Source organism: Venturia canescens, chromosome 6 (assembly GCF_019457755.1).
Source record: "Venturia canescens isolate UGA chromosome 6, ASM1945775v1, whole genome shotgun sequence".
Lineage (NCBI taxonomy): Eukaryota > Metazoa > Arthropoda > Insecta > Hymenoptera > Ichneumonidae > Venturia > Venturia canescens.
Genome location: NC_057426.1, coordinates 14,659,000 through 14,676,069, shown reverse-complemented (window position 1 = coordinate 14,676,069; position 17,070 = coordinate 14,659,000). Strand labels below are relative to the sequence as shown.

The window sequence follows — 17,070 nt, the reverse complement described above, 5'->3', positions numbered from 1 at the left end:
TAGTATATGTGAAATCCAAGATGGCCGCCGGTGTTGGTCGATGTCCGGCAAAGTCGAGGCTTTGATCGAGAATTTCTATGAAATTACGGTAGCCGCCGGACGCTGGACACGTTTAGAGTGGTAAAAGGGCTCTTTGTGAACCTGTAAAAAAGTACGCGAAGCTAATGTGATAATTAAGAATTACACTCCGAGGGCTTCGAGACATCAAGATGTAGACTTTTCTTTATACCTTTCGCCTACGGAAAGACGTTCGTTCAACGTTCAAATTTGTATAATATGACACAATTCGTGTCTCGTCTCTTAGGTAAGTTCATTTTGTGTATATATATATTTTTTTTAATCATAGCCACGCCCCCTATTTTGTTTCTGCTCTCGAGGTCAGTGTTCGCCCCCTACCGATACTTTTTGCGTTTATTGTTTTCAGTTATTTCCGCGTTGTCCAATGTTATTTTTTGCATATGGTTCTGACGATCCACCTGTTACTTCGAACCACCTTGATCATTATTTATTTTCCGTATCCCTAATCCGAGTTATTCATTTTTTCTTCTCACTCGTCATAATGCTCATTTGTACCTGCTAATAGTGTTTCACATTTATACTTCTCCAACGCAGAAAAAAATGTTCATAAATAAATTATTGCTGTGCAAAGTCGGATAGTTACTTCTTATCCAACGAGCTAACTGCTTTTTTCATTGCTGGCCTTGGTGTATCCGCTTTGAGTTATCTCGCAGTAGTAACAGCTGTATTTTAATTTTTTCGCACCATTAGTCTTTTTTCATGCGGCAATATCATTCCAATCACAATAGTAACAACCGAAGAAATTCTTTTAGTTTTTTTTCTATATCATTTTCATTGTTCAAATTCAAATATGACCCTGGGTGAAGATGTTCTCGATTGTTTATGATACTTTTCCAGTGTTGGTGGTAATAGTTATTGTGGATACACAGAATTTTGTTGCGTTTATAAGTTTCTAAAACCATTTTGAAATAAAAAAAAAAAAAGGATCGACGATTGAACAAAAAAATACTTTTTAAAAAATTATTTATCCTCGTTACCCAACTGAAGTAGTATAAGAATATTGCTACCTGAATCAACCAATTTTTTCAACCTCCTTCTTGGCTCTCATGCAAACTTGTTTGATACCAAATCAGGAATGAGTAACTCTCGTGCGCAAAGAAAAATTTGCTTTACACACAAGTGTAGAAGTTAACGCAGCAGCATTGAGGTGAAGAAAAACAGTTTTGAAAATGCCTGAACCTCGATGGTAAATAGAAGTTAGAAAAAAAAACAAAAATGTAGAAGATAACTTTATGATTCCAGATACGATGCCACGGATTAAGTAGTTCCAGAGATTGTAAACTAGCGAGCAGATGAGTTGTACCGTAGAATTGCGACAACGTCGTCAAACCGGGATGGCGGAGGATCCCCACAGATTAGCAGCAATGATGAACAAATCGCAGAGACTCGTATTAGGTCTTTTGGTATTGCTCTTAGTCGATATCATTTGGGTATCGAGTTCAGAACTTACTAAAGTGAGCTTACAATTGAATAAAAGTGGTATAAAGAGTTTGGATTGTTCATGGAAGAAATGAAGGTGCAATAATTCTCGTTTTATAGTACATTTACAGGGAAGAGAAGTTTGAAAAGCCGTTTTTTAGCACGTATATCAAGACCTCAATGTTCACGCTTTATCTTCTGGGCCTTTGTTTTTGGCCACCCTGGAGAGACCAGTGTAATAAACCAGCGACTTATATGGTAATTATCACACGATCAATGGTGCCGATGATTTTCAGCAAATATGATTAAATTCAATTTGTCTCAGTTCATAGATCCTAATGTAGAGGATGACAACTTTTACTCGGAAGCTAACACCAGTCTCGTGAGTATGATAAACCAATAGAATCTTGAGCCATTAATTTGAGAATCCCAATAACAGAAAAATAAAAATTTAAAGTTCCGTTCAATGTTATGAATTCGAGAATTCTAAATTTGAAATTTGCAAAAATTGAGAATGTTTAACCGTTTTATTCTGAAGAAACGAAAAAAACGTATTTCTAAACATTTAATATACAATCAGAATCGTCGGTCAGAGAAAAAGAAAAAAGATTCGGTAATGTTAAACGAGATGCGTTAGATCAAAATGTACAACCATGCTAGTAATGTCCCGTAAAAATGACGCCGAAGTTTTCAACATTGGAGTCTAACGAAATTATCGAAAAAAAACCCTCCAATAATTCCAGTAATTCTCCTATTTTGTTCCCTGCCAAATTTGCGATTCGTAGTTTTTCAAGCTGCACCAACGATTCGTGAAATAAAAAATTGGTGAATTACAAACATATTTTTCGTTCATTTCGTTGGACTCCAACGTTGGAAACTTCAGCGTCGTCCGTAAAAATGAATTTGCAACCTCTTTTGATCCGAGGATAAATAAAAATACGCGATGGGAGATGAGAAAATTAGAAAAAATTAATTGCAGAGCGATCCAACGTTCGTGCCGATAAAAACTCCCGATCATTGCGATCGTTCCTCAGGCACCGAAAGCGATGATTCGTCGATACGAGCGGTGAGATTCAGCAAATTGGCCGAAGTCAGACACATGTCCGAGAGCGATGCCACCGAAGCTTTATTAGCAAGATTAAGTTACCAGGCGAGTGTCCGAGCTGGCGAGCATGCCAGACGTCAAGCTCACAAGTTTCCCGTACAAAAAGTGGCGAAAATCGCTTTTATGTTTTGTCTTCTGGTAAGCTTCCGATAAACCTAAAGTTATAAGAATATTTTGATCAAAAAGAGCCTCATTGCATATTTCACTCTTCATTTTTTTTTAGTGGTTTATGGCAAATTATACTTACCAAATTTCCCTCGTTGAAACTGAAGCCGCAATCGTGACAGTATTATCGTCCACTTCTAGTTTGTTCACGTTGTTTCTTGCCACTTTCTTCCCGAGCAATGGTGGAGACAAGTTCACATTGTCGAAATTAGTCGCCGTTTCCGTCAGCATTTTTGGTCTGGTAAGTTTCCTACATTCGATTTGAATACATGTGAAATAAAATATAAATTTTCGCTTTACAAAACATCTCCTGAGCTCCGCAATTCTAGAAAATGACTTGCCAGTTTTACCCCTACCACCGCAAATCGTTTTATTCAGAGAAAAAATAGTCTCGGCGAGAGCCTCAGGCCAGTAGACGACAGGACTGTCAATGTACACTTGTCCCGAGACTCTACCGAGTCTCTTAATTATAGCAGAATTCTCAATTAATTAGTCTCAGTACGAAGAGTATGAGTTTTGCTATATTTAGAAATTCTTTTTCAAAATTTCAGGAAACGATCATATTCCTCGAGAAAAAATAAGCATCATTAGACTTTTCATTAGAATGACAAATTGAATGAATTGATAATGAATTTGAACTGTTGCAGGTGTTGGTCGGTCTCTCGGACTTGACATTAGAAACGAATAAAATACCAACAGGCATAATCTTGGCACTAGTCAGCGCATTTTTTTATGCAGCTTATATCGTGTTCCTAAAAAGAAAAGTCGATCACGAAGATAAAATGGATATACCAATGTTTTTCGGCTTCGTTGGACTGTTCAATCTAACAATGCTATGGCCAATGTTCTTTATACTTCATTACGGACATTGGGAAGAGTTCGAATGGCCGAACAGTCATCAATGGACATTTCTGATAATAAATGGACTTATTGGGACGGTATTGAGCGAAGTGCTGTGGCTTTGGTAAGCTTTGAAGAGAAAATCTTGCGTTCGATCCGTCGAAAAACCTTAATCACCTTTCACTTAACGTACGACCATTCGTATTTCGTTGACCTTCCGTTTCCTGCATTTACAGGGGCTGTTTTTTGACATCTTCCCTGATAGCAACGCTGGCTGTCAGTTTGTCAATGCCAATGACGATGATGGCTGACGTTTTATTGAAAAAAGTCGAATATCCTTGTATCTTCTATCTCGGCACTATTCCAATGTTACTGGCGTTTCTTACTGTTTCTCTTTTGTCCCATTATGACAATTGGGATCCGGTTATGGATTTGGTTAAGGGAATTTATTCTTGGACTTTCCGCAAAGGCCGAACCACAAGGTATGAAATTACAAAAATTTATGTTTCCGTATAAACATATTTCGCTAAATGTTTTCAAGCTTGCACAAATTTCAATCGAAACAACGAATATTATTTGATTTTTAGGTTGCCCGATCTCGAAGCCGAACAAACGCAATCGCTGATCGGTATTAACAGTGAAGATCATGAGGCTTAACACGACAATAATCTCAGCGGTTGCTAATGCTTAATTCGCATTACTTTACGCATAATAGCAGAAGGGAATAGATTTTTTGTTGTCGGTTAATCTCCCGCGGCACTGCCAACAACTTTTTTTTTCTTATCAATAGTTCTTTGACTATTGAGATATCACAATCGTTTTCGACGAAGATTATTCGTTTTTGTTCTTCCTTAGGGAATTGCATATCTCATAAAATATCTAAAGAAAACAAAAACTCATAAGATAGAGAATTATCCAAAATCGTTAAATTACTTCGTTTTGTTTTTATCATTATTCTCCATCTTCGTTGAGAATTGCATTGTTTTAAGGTGCAAAGGAAAATTAAGGTACAGAAATAATCGTTTGAACGAGTATTGATCATTCCCGCATAAACAATGTGAATTGAAAAGTGAGTCTGCATAGTCTTTAGTTGTCGTGATTACCGGACGCCCAATTTTTCCCGAGCTGACAAAAAACGGAAAGAATTTTTCGTTTCCGTTAATAAGAAAATAGTTGCAAAAACAATTTTACTAAATTCGTCGTGAAAAAACTTGAACTTGTTTAAACGAAATGTGGAAAGAAAAAACGAGTTTCGATGTTTCAAAACAGCAAGTCGACCGAAGCACAACAAACGCGCGATTCGTGTATGTGTGCGTGTTTTATGTACTTAACGGGTTTTGTTTCGAGCTTTTTGAAAATGCCATTTGCCATGTATATCCGTAGATTTAAGACAGCGTCAGTGAGAAATTTCTAACACTTTGTTTCTGCCCTCATCAATCGTAATGAGGATCTCTATTCTGGAAAAAAAAAAACACCAAAAACCAGAAGAAAAACCCCATTGAAGGATCGAGGGTGAACTTCGGACAAATTCAAAGTTTTCCTTCAAAAAATGCATGAACATGAACGATACCAATATTGAACTTTATTAGATTTATGTTTCGGCAAATTTGCTTTTCAAATTAAATTACGTATCAATATTGGCAAACAATTTTGGAGAAAAAAAATCGACACCCAAAAATTGCAAAAATTAAAAAAAAAAAATCGTTTGAAACGACGTACCAAGCTTGGCTGGAACGGCCGAAACTATACACAAAAATATATTTGTTCGTCATTCATGTTATTTCTTCCGCGAGATACGCAATCATTTTCCTGTTTGTTTTGTTTTTTTCGACAAAAGCGCAACAGCGAAAATTGCAATTCGCTTCTCAAAACACGAATGACAAACAAAAAGTGAAAATTAAAAGACAAGAAAAAAAAGGAGAAATCTAGTCAGAAAGAAGAGAAAACAATCGAGAGAAAAAAGTGTTTTTTATACTGCGACATTCCTCAATCGCGCCCTGATAGGGAGATGTATTTTTCTATGAACAATCGGAGAATGTAATGGCCCCCCTCCTCGTCCGATCTTTAAAAAAGAAAAGATGAAGAAAAAAATATTATAACCGCGTTTGCCATATGTGACTGTTGTGTTTTGTCCTCTATAACTCGAGATTCATTTCGAGTTCGCACAATGTTTTGTTAATTTATATATGAAAAAAGAAACATAAGTTGAGTTGGACGTTTTTTCAAGAATGTCATATTATTTGTTGAATTAGGGACTTGAGGAAATGAGCTATAGAGAAGATAATATTATATGTAAATTAATATAATTATACACCGAGTATATTTTTATTCCTCTTTTTTGCGCGCGTTTATACAATTAGCAATGATGATGGTGATGATGTATTAACAGTTTTTGAAATTACTATTGAAAGTTTCGTAAAAATGTTTTTTTTCTCTCTATTTTTACAAGCTTGGGATCATATTCATACCTCCAAGATCGCGACCCTTCACTGTTGTGATACATTGAATACACGCTGCGCAAAAGTTTAAACAGTGATCAAACAAAACCTATTTTGAAGATATGTTCAGACAGATATTTAGATGAGAACGAATTAAAGATGCAATCCGACCGAAAAACATTCTGAATAAATTCCGGCGCATCCAAAACATTGAAAAGCAATGATTAAATAAACGCCCAGTATTATGGAGAAATAGCTTAAAAAAAAATATTCGATCCGTTTCTTCAGGTGGATTAATTAAACGATTTCGTATTTACGTATCAATATTAACGAGTTCCTTCTCGAAATGGTTTATCACAAACTCGAATGCGAAATTTTTCGAAATTTTCTTAAACATCATATTCGCGCTTTTTCCATAAACTTTTGGAAAGTTAGATTTTTTTTTTGAAGCTTTCGAGAAAATGCATCGGCGAAAAAAGATTTTTTGATCAGCTGTTGAAGAAAAATTTTCATCGAGCAACTTTATCATATTTTTTCATTACTATTGAAAATGAAAATTCGTTAAAGTTTTGGAAGTGACAGAATTTTTCAACGTTTCCGTACAATTGCAACTTTTGATATCCTCATTCTTAAAATGTTTCGGCCAAAGCATATGTAATTCGTTCTTGAAGCGCTGCATCCATGAAAACGCCAGGGAAACGATGAAATTCCAATTTTTTTTCCCGTCAAACTGTTTGCAGAGGAGATATTTATTTCGTTTTATACAATATAATAATTGCTGACAGCAACGAATTTTTTGGGTCGAGTTTCGCGATCACCAAATCCTTTATTTTACCAAATGAAGGTTGACTCTAAAGAAGTGCGATAGCGTCAACGGCCCTCAAACTTTTACTATCGTTTCTCCTGTAAATATGGGAACAATCCTGTAAATATGGTAACAATTTTTACAGAAAAAGTCAACATTCGTGTTTAAAAACATTTCGTTTTTACGAACCGTTCGCAAAAAAAGAAATTCGAATTTCGACTGCTTTTTTGGGGCCTCCACTTGGACGTAGCGCTCTAAATAAATTAAAAAAAAAAAAAGGAAAATATAGAAAGACAAGAGATGAATGAAAAAATAACGAAGCCAACTACGTTGTATCTCGTTGTAGAATTTAGTTGACTGTTCCTACATGTAATATTCCTGTATATTTATTGTACATAAATTATACCGTATCGTTATTAATAATAGAGTTGTATACGCATTATGTAAAAAAATGACACGAGAGAAACTTTCGACGATTAAGAGAATAAAAACAAAAGTTGAAGAAAAATAGTCGTGTTTTTGTTTCTTTATCCTCGTGCTTGCTGCTGCTGCTGCAGGTACTTTCTTCTTTCTTGAATTTTTGTATTTCATTTCCGTAGTCACGGCAACAGCAATTGTTCCATTAGATCTGAAGTTATTCGAGATAATTATTAATAAACATTTGTTTCGACTATGTCTGCCGATGACACTTGACCGAAAAAAACCCCCGAGTCCGCTTCCATTTCTTATTCCTCTACTAGTTTCCCATCCCTCAAAACCGGTATTGCCACGTTGAACCTCGTTATCAGAATACGTCGAATGAGCGTATTAAAAAAATAAACGATAAATAAATCGACGGTAAATTGATATGTGCGATTCTTTCGAAATGGCATGTCGTGATTCCTCAAATGCACTCCAGTTGAACATTAAAGGTAAATTATAATTTTGTCACCTATAAAAATGGCGAATCACGTATTTTCACCATCGTTCATTTTCTTCTCCCCTTTTCAGTTAACAGCGAAAATTTATTACCCCATTCGCAAAAGTACAACGTAAGCTCCTTAAGGTACGATGGAAAAATGTTCGATTCATTTTTATTGATTGGTGTGAAAGAATTTGTGTTGTTTTTCCTTTTTTACGAAAATAATGTTTTCCCGCTAGAGTCCCTGACGATCCATCGTGGCCGAAAATACCGCAACGAAAATTAATCGACGATTTGGACGATATTATCGAACCACCATGCGTCGTCACTCTGACCGGCACACCGAGAAAAAGTCGGTCGACTGTACGACCATCGAACTCTCATCAGTAAATGATTTTTAAAAAACCTATACGAACTTTGTAATAAAGAATGAGCCAGCAGGTAATGATAAACAATAAATTTTCCATTGATTTTTGATCATTAATAATATCACGAATAGATCGTCGCGATCAAATTTCATGAGAGCAGATCAAGTACCAGCCTCGTTACATCCGAGTATTTATCAGAAAACTCAAACCTCGAGTCAGCCCGCAAAACGACGACCTGGCTGCGCAGATCCACGTTTCAAAAAGTATGTCCAATTTTCCTTTTCTCTCTCGTCTTTATGACGACGCGATACAGGAACGTAAATTTTTATCAGAGTAACAACAGTCAAAAGTCAGATGACCTCGACGGATCCACCAGACCGCAATAATCATACGGAATCGAGTCGTTCGGCAGTCGTTATACCAAATCAGACTCAATCGATACTCGAAAATGTACGGAAGACTGTACCGGAAAAAGACACCGACGCGTAAGCATATAACCTCGAAAAACCGAATAGTGTCGAAACGTTCGCGTGCGTTTGCAAATTCATTTTTCAATAAAAAATTCTGTAATACAGACCGAAAGTGAATCAACGAGAGGCCGAAAAGCCAGGTGAAATAAGAGGGATGGAGAGTATCGGGGTCCAAACAGTAAAGAGCGAGCAAGTGCCGGATCATCCGAGTAAAGATAAATCAAAGAATTCCGAAGTTTCGGAAGATACGGAAAAATTGAAAGAAACGATGAAATCTGAAGATGAAGTTAAAACGGAGACGAAAAATGTCAAAAGTACATGCGACGACGAGTGCTGGAAAAAAGAGGAAACAGGCGAGAGATGTTTGAGCGAAGGAGCAAATGCCGATGGTGAATCTCAAGCCGGTAAGATAAATGCTGGAAAAGAAAGTCGAGGGGCAGATTTGTCGTCTGATTTAAAAGCTCCTATCACTCCTCATTTGGAAACGTCTTGTTTGCAATGTTGCAACAACACCGGCCAGCTGTTTTTGGTCGTCGAAAACAAAGCTCCAACGACGCCTGTCCGGCCTGCTGCGATGCAAATGGATTCGAAGCCTCCCCTTTCTTCCTGTGAATACACGACGCAATGTTACAACGTCCAAGTGCCAGTACTGAGCTACCAAAATTTACCGCTCCAAATATCGACCCAACAAGCTCAAAAAGTCGAAATGTCACTCGGCCCTGTTTTAACGATTCCTTCGACGCCGGCGATTAACGGTCATCATCTTTATCACCACCATCATCATCAATTGGACCTGGCGAAAGCTAATTTTTCGAGAATAACGGAAGCTCCCGAGTGCTTGAATAAAGAGAAACCTTCGGATGTCGTTAAAGTCCCAAACGACGCAGACACGTCCGAGACGCTTCGGCGGACCGATAAAAAAGAGAGCAGCAGTGCCGACGCAGATCGCATCGACGACGAAGTCGAGGCCCATAGAATGCGAAAAACTATGAGAACGCCACCTGTCAAGTTGGAGCGTAAACCCGAAATAATATCGGAGAGTTACAAAGCCTCGCGTGTCCCTCACTTATTGTCGTCGGACACAACGGATTCGGAATTTTATGATTTGGGTATGAAACAATCGAAGGCGTCTCGTGCACATATTTATTCGAAAGGAACGAGCGGCTCCGGTTCGGATTACGAGATGACAGCGAACTCTCAATATCACGGAGCCGGCGAGCTCGATCCTCAAACGAAAAAAAAAAAAAGAAATCCAACGTACCGCTCGACGCGGACGAGTCAAGAAGTTTATTCCCAGAATTACGATAATAATTCGCAGACCGAGGCGTCGAGGCGGGTTCATCGGAAAATGAAATCGGAACAAAACTTGTCTCATTCCTCTGCGTTCGCTGGTAAAAATCACATTTCCGATCCATACATTACCGGGCGGCGAGAAGCGTATGGATTCATCAAAGAGGGGAGCAAAGACAAGGACAGACTCGACGAAGAAACCGCTCGAGACAACACCGATCTTACAACGGACGAGCTCGATTCCGATATTCCGAACATTACCGATTGTTGCGAGACCCGCAGAACCGACATTTCCAACGTCGACCAAATAATGAATAACGAAACGACGACGCTAACGGTTAACGAGACTACGGTTATACCTGTCAAAACACAACGATTGTTGAACAAAAGTTACATGGAGTATTACGACAAATTAAGGTCGAACAATTTTATGGAGAGTACACAACAACGTTACATGAGCCAGATGGCAATGGGCGCCCCACAATTGAAGAAACGTCGCGCTGAGATAAGCTCGGAGGTTGGCAAAATCATTGAAGAAAAGCAGGAAGCTAAAAGCGAAGTACTTACGATGGAAAAATTCTCAGCATTATCGAACATAATAAATCGTAATTTGTGAGTGTTAATACGAAGCTACTCGCCACGAGATTAGACGCCCCAATTATATTCCCACTCTTTCGTCGCAAGAGTGGAAACCTAGTTGTGGAATCTTCCTTTTTTTCCCCATTACAACAATAATAATACTTGTAATAATAATAACAATAATAACAATGCAGGAATTCAGCGTTGCGAAATTCGAGCGATCCGATGCAAACGAAACAGTTGTACGTAAACGAAAATATGAAATCATCTGCGATGCCAGCAACGCATGTTACACAAAAGCCTCATATCGTGAGACGAATGTCGGAAAATACTGCTGATCTTTATGACAGCTCTGGGGCATCTTTGACTCTGGCCAATAAAGTTAAACGTAAGCGAGAAAAACCCGTCGAGAGAAGACTCTTGAAACGTAAAACTATCGGTAAGAAGAAATCCTATAGCCTAACTGTTTCATCTTCTATATTTGTACGCGCTCTTGTTCAGTACTCGGCGTTATTTGAGACGCGTGTTAACGACAAGATCCGTTATTCATTCGACAGAGAATCCGATAATTCGCCTTGCATTGTTCAATCGCATTGCTATTATTGTTTCGCGTATTATTCTTCGAATACAATGACCCGAGTCTTCCTAGTACATACATATATAAAATATTCGTCGCAGAGATAGAAGACTCAGGTAAAATTATAGATCGCCGATGATACTCGGCAGGATAATTCGTACACCTGTTCGAACGCGCCGAAACAATTCGAGCTTGACTGACCAATGAATGATTATATATGAAGGTACAACTACATTTTCACTGGCTTTTCTTTCACGGAAATAACCTGAAAAGAAAAGGAATTAAGGTATTAGTGGATGGATAGACCAGCCGATAAATTGTACCTGATCGGAATTTCCCTACTTCGTGATTCAATAAAAATCTGAAAAAATTCAGCAACATTTGGAAAGTTATGAACTACAATTATCAACAATGACATTGCCCAAAAGTTATTGATAAATTATTTAAATAAATAATTTTTTAACAATTTTACAGTAAACCCTTGTTTTTTTTACGAATCGAATGTGCACATTTTTCTGAATGCTCGTGATTTTTTTCAGAATTTTCGTGGATTTTTGAAATTCCCTTTTTTACATTTTTTAAGTGGCTCTATTTGTGCATTTTTGATCCAGTTACCTTGAGACTTTTCAAAACTGATGGTAAATATCTCTTCTAAAACATATCCAAAATTCAAATTTTTAAAAATTTTTATCAAAATTTTTTCAAGAAATTTCAAAAATCCACGAAAATTCTGAAAAAATTCATGAGCATTCGGAAAAATATACACATTTGATTCGTAAAAAAAAAACAATAGGTCACCGCAAAATTATTGAATAATTAATCGTTCAAACAATTTGTTATTAACTTTTGGGCAATATTATTATTGATAATTGTTGTTCATAGCTTTCCAAATGTTGTTGAATTTTTTCAGATTTTTATTGCGTCACGAAGTACGGAAATTCCAATCAGATATAATTTTTAAGTTGAGGCCGTACAGTCATTTTTTTGACCCAAAAGTTATGATGATCTGTACCTTTCAAAAGTTAGGCCAGTTTACAGTTTGGCAATGTTGCATACACTTTAAAGAAGAGTTGGGAAAAAAAGACGAAAAACTGGTGAAAGCTCGGTCGAAAACACAGACGGTGACGATCCATGACGCTGAAGTTTGCAACTTTGGAATCCAACGAAATGATAAAAAAAAACTCTCCAATAATTCTAGTAATTCTCCAATTTCGTTGCCTGTCGAATTTGCAATTTGTAGTTTTTCAGCCTGCACCGATACTTCATGAAATAAACAAATTGGTGAATTACAAATGTTTTTTTTTTCCTTCATTTCGTTGGACTCCAACGTTGCAAACTTCAGCGTCGTGACGATCCTAGCCTCAAAAAACTGCACGGGAAACAGATTATTATTAATATAATCTCAGCAAATCTCATAATAAATCTGAAAAAAATTGACATTATTCAGCAAGCCTTGCTCATGTTGCCCAAAAAATTTCATATTTTTAGCATCATTTTTAACGGAGATATCACCGAATGTGTCTTCACTTCCATAAGGTTACATGCTATTTGGCCCAAATTTTTATTGATTTTTCTCAGCAACGACGCTCCTAAACTGTCTGAAAATTAAACTGATTTTTTTTTTACACTTCACTTTATAAGATGCAATCGATCTAATGTCTCAACTTCCTTAACGATGTATGGTACAAAAGTCTAAATAATTAATCAAATTTGGTGATAATGTTCTTCAACATCAAGTGCGAAAACACAATTTTTTTCAAAATTTTCTTCTGCTTAGTTATCGAGTAATTACGCATTAAAACAGATTTCTTATGCCCGGAATGTATGCCTATTAGGGTGGCGCAAAAAAATCCACTATTTTTTTTTTCAGCGTCTCCTATGAAAATATGTTAATTTATCATGCTTCAAGAGCCCCCTCCAAAAATCAAGTCAACAAAAAAATTTTTAAAGGTCGCTCAAGATTTTTAAAAATTCCAAAAATAGTCGAAATTTGAATTTTTTTATTTAAAAAATCTTTTTGCTCGATACAGCGAAATTTTGTACCGAAAAAACCAATGAGTTTCTGAAATTTTCAACTCAAAATATTCATTTTAAAAGGTCGCTTAAAATTTATTTTAATTTTTATATACTTAAATTTTATTGTTTCGAGGGACCATTAAATATTCATATTGATTATCTATTTAAATTTTGAGTTCCAATTAGTAAGATACTCGATGAAAATGCACTACGAAACGGAGGAAAAATCGTATATAACAATGTAGGTAATAGGCCAGAAACACGGAAATTTTTTTACCGGCGTAGCAAACCGTGTTTGAGCCTGCGCTATTTTTGCTTTCATTCAATTATAAAGTACTTGTTCGCAAACAACAATTCGAAGTATTTTTGTTGGTAAAATCTACTTCATAATTATTAAAACAAATTGTTCAAAATATTACTCAGTATTTTACCAAATTCGCTCATTATGAGAGTCAATAAATGTTTTGATTAAACAGGCATGGTCTATTCATAATTACATTTTCTCTGCTAACTAGTTCTCGTAATTGTTTGAATTGTTTAAATAAAAATATCGACCTATTGTAAAATCATACCTTGTTACGTCAGATTTTTCCTCCATCTCAGTGTGTATTTCTAACCATTATCTTACTTATTGAAAGTGAAAATTAAAATGAATAATTAATATGAATATTTAATGGTCCCTCGAAACAATAAAATTTAAGTATATAAAAATTAAAATAAATTTTGAGCAACCTTTTAAAATGAATATTTTGAGTTAAAAATTTCAGAAACTCATTGGTTTTTTCTGGACAATATTTCGGTGTATCGAGCAAAAAAATTTTTTAAATAAAAAAATTCAAATTTCGACTATTGTTGGAATTTTTAAAAATCTTGAGCGACCTTTAAAAATTTTTTTGTTGACTTGATTTTTGGAGGGGGCTCTTGAAACATGATAAATTAACATATTTTCATAGGAGCCGCTGAAAAAAAAAATAGTCGATTTTTTTGCGCCACCCTAATGCCTATATATATATTTATATATGGAAACGCTATGCTTGTACACGTGAACTTTAGTGATCAATTTCTCGATAATTGTACAGAAGAAAAATCTTAAAAAAATTGTATTGTCAAATTTGGCACTAAAGAATATGTTCGCCAAATTTTATAAAATTCTGATCATTTTGAAATTTTTTATGTTTTTAGCATGGTAGTGCTAAATTTTCAAAACGCTTTTAGACCAAGTTTAACGTACCAATTAAATGTATTGTTCGTGGATTTGTATTACAGCATATCTTATGGAGATGTAAAAATATTAAAAACGCTAGTTATGCAAAACCATCAACTGCGATAAATGCAAATTTCCACGCTGACACATTTTCAGTGGTATTTTTCAAAGAATTATCTGCGTTTTTTCATCGATTTTATTAGAACAAGTTTCATTTTGTTCGTCAACTGCTCCTCTATGAATCCACCATGTAGTTGTTTTTTTAACTTGATCGTTTCACCGTTGCAGCTAATTGTTTATTATGTGGAAAAACTTTTTCATTCATAATTTATGAAGGAATGAGTTTAAAGGAAAATATACGTGGTGAATTCGTAGAGGGTCAGTTGAGGAACAAAATGAGACTTGGTGCAATAAAATCGGTTAAAAAATACAGATGATTCTTTGAAAAATACCTGTGAAAATGTGTCATCACGGAAATTTGCATCTATCAGTTGATAGTTTTGCAAAACTATCATTTTAAATATTTTTTCACGTTAATAAAATATGTTTGAATACATATCTATTAAAAACAAGTTTAATCGGTACGTTGAACTTGGTCTAAAAGCGTTTTGAAAATTTAGCACTCATTTGACGAGCATGCAGTACAGGAGTTACCTTAAAAGAGCATGGATCAGTCGACTAACCTCACCTCGAATTTTCGAAATGAAAATTCTCCGCTGTCGTTTGACTAATCAAAAAAAGGCTCTGTCAGCGGACGCGGGAAGATGGCAAAAATACGCTGACAGGGGCTTTTTTTTATTGACCAAACCGTGTCGAACATATTCAATTTCGAAAATTGCAGCTATCTCTCTCGCACTCACGGTGGCGAGATAGCGATTGCTCCATCACCTTAAAGTGATCTATCACTTGCACGAGTGCGAGAGAGATAATTGCAAAATGGTTGCACGTTTTACTCGGACATACTTGATTTTTTGAGAAAAATAAAAGTTACACCTTGTTCTCTAATAAAATGAGAATACCGCGTAACTCATATTTTCTTTCAAATATCAACCTACTTGGAATAAAACGTGCAGCAGGATTTTTACCGACTGAACAACTGATAGATCACCCTAAAAGAAATTCAACCGTCCCAAAACGATGGTAAAAACGTTAGCAATAAAAATGTGGGTAGTGGCGCTTTCTGCACGGAAATCGGTCGATGAGAGAAGCGCTCTGCGGGGAGGGTCTGTTCGCACAGCTCGCTAGTCTATACGAACGTATTCTGGGCGCGTTAGTTGCTTCTATAGGTGCATGGCTGCAGCATTTGCCGCGCTTCGCCCATCGTCAGCTGGTTTTTCCATGAAAACCTGTTTTTTTTTTCAACGTGTTTTGAACGCGAATGAATAAATTTTCGGTCGAGGGAAAAGCCAGGAGAAACGATGATTGGACAAAAATAGATTCATATAAGCTCGGCTGAACATTTTTTTCCCCATAAAAGTCAAGTTTATGACAAGTACATTGAAAATTTGATTAAAAAATGTACCATATTTCAGTGCATATAGCCAGAATATGGAAATTTTCACAAAAGGGTCTTTACTAATACGGGTAGGATTCAACTCGCCAAGTATCATTGACAACAAAAGTACCCGAACGTTTTCTTCAGCTTATTTTCCTTGTATGAGATAAAAAGCTTTTACTACGCCATTATTTTCGTTCTACACAAAGAGAATGTTATATATCTTGTACAAATAAGCGCTGTATAAAGCGGTTCACATTCACCGATGAGAACTCTGACAATGCGAAACTAAATTGTTTCTCAAAAATGTAGAAAACGTTCGTTGTCCTTTCTTAGTGGAGGTTTCAAAGGTTCTCAATGCCTGGATTCTCATTATTACGAATAAATTCATCAACCTGACGAGAAAAAAAAAATATGAAATTATGAAATATGAATTCCTCCACAGCATTTTTTGGCGTCATAATGTACGTCACGATAGTTGTATTGCCGATGATGTACACATATTTTTTATACGACGAGTACGAAGACTACGAAGATTTGTCATACATTGAATTGCTGCTCGAATATGTTGTGTCTTCGTTCAGAGAAGCATTCGGGGGATTTTTCGACTCGATACACGGAGTATTATTCCAACCGGTAAGCCTCGATTGAGAGCGTCATGAGTTCACGGTAGAATAAAAAAATAAAATAAAATAAAATAAAAAAAAAAGCAAATTTTCTATACCGAAGAAATGGGCATGAATTAAATCATTTGTACTCACTGTCAATTAAGCACCGAACTCTCTGTAGTTCTTTGTAATTTTCAGCGCACCTGTAGGAAATGTAACAGCGCTCCTTAAACTCGCAGTATCGACAGTTATGTTATCCGGTATATTTTTCAGATTTTATTATTATTTTGTAAACGTGTTTTTCATTCGTTTTGTTTTGTGGTTTCATGTGCTTTGATATTAAAAATTCACTCTACACCGAAAATATTGTTTCGAGCACATGTTCAAGTATCTGCAGGATATTATTGTGTGTACTTGGGAATCATTCCTGGAAATCGATTTTTTTCCCCATTTTTACACACATATTCTTGAACAAGAAGTTCAACTTCTTGAAAAATAATGGTTTGGAAATCAAGGAGCGCGCTTCTTTCGCAATTATTTCCAACAATATTGACGGCGAAAAAATCCGAGTCGCTTTAAGAATACACTCGATGAAAAAGCACTGCTCTCAACTTCAACATTATGCGCGAATTTATCGCCGCCAGCGTATAGCGACGAATAGCCAATAGAAAAATTTGCGTTCTCGTGAGCGACGCATGCCGATAAGCTATTT

At 36.1% G+C, this 17,070-nt stretch overlaps 2 protein-coding genes across 4 annotated transcripts; both read left to right on the top strand.

Annotated features, from left to right (window-relative positions):
- Positions 1-29: 29 nt before the first annotated feature.
- LOC122411809 (solute carrier family 35 member F5) lies at positions 30-7,358 on the top strand. 3 transcript variants are annotated; one of them, XM_043420849.1, is made up of 9 exons: positions 30-304; positions 1,321-1,532; positions 1,618-1,755; positions 1,823-1,879; positions 2,477-2,740; positions 2,826-3,008; positions 3,415-3,731; positions 3,844-4,089; positions 4,195-7,358. In XM_043420849.1, the coding sequence occupies exons 2-9, from the start codon at positions 1,371-1,373 to the stop codon at positions 4,262-4,264; spliced, it is 1,437 nt and encodes a 478-aa protein (XP_043276784.1). In that variant the 5' UTR covers positions 30-304; positions 1,321-1,370; the 3' UTR covers positions 4,265-7,358. The 3 variants fall into 3 exon arrangements, with proteins under 3 accessions (XP_043276784.1, XP_043276786.1, XP_043276785.1); XM_043420851.1 differs by lacking the exon at positions 30-304 and adding an exon at positions 793-923; XM_043420850.1 differs by lacking the exon at positions 30-304 and adding an exon at positions 1,110-1,225.
- Positions 7,359-7,697: 339 nt separating this feature from the next.
- Positions 7,698-17,026, top strand: LOC122412385 (uncharacterized). Its single transcript, XM_043421859.1, has 9 exons — positions 7,698-7,761; positions 7,841-7,895; positions 7,991-8,137; positions 8,251-8,382; positions 8,443-8,604; positions 8,695-10,491; positions 10,653-10,897; positions 16,196-16,386; positions 16,557-17,026. The coding sequence occupies exons 1-9, from the start codon at positions 7,698-7,700 to the stop codon at positions 16,587-16,589; spliced, it is 2,826 nt and encodes a 941-aa protein (XP_043277794.1). The 3' UTR covers positions 16,590-17,026.
- Positions 17,027-17,070: the final 44 nt, after the last annotated feature.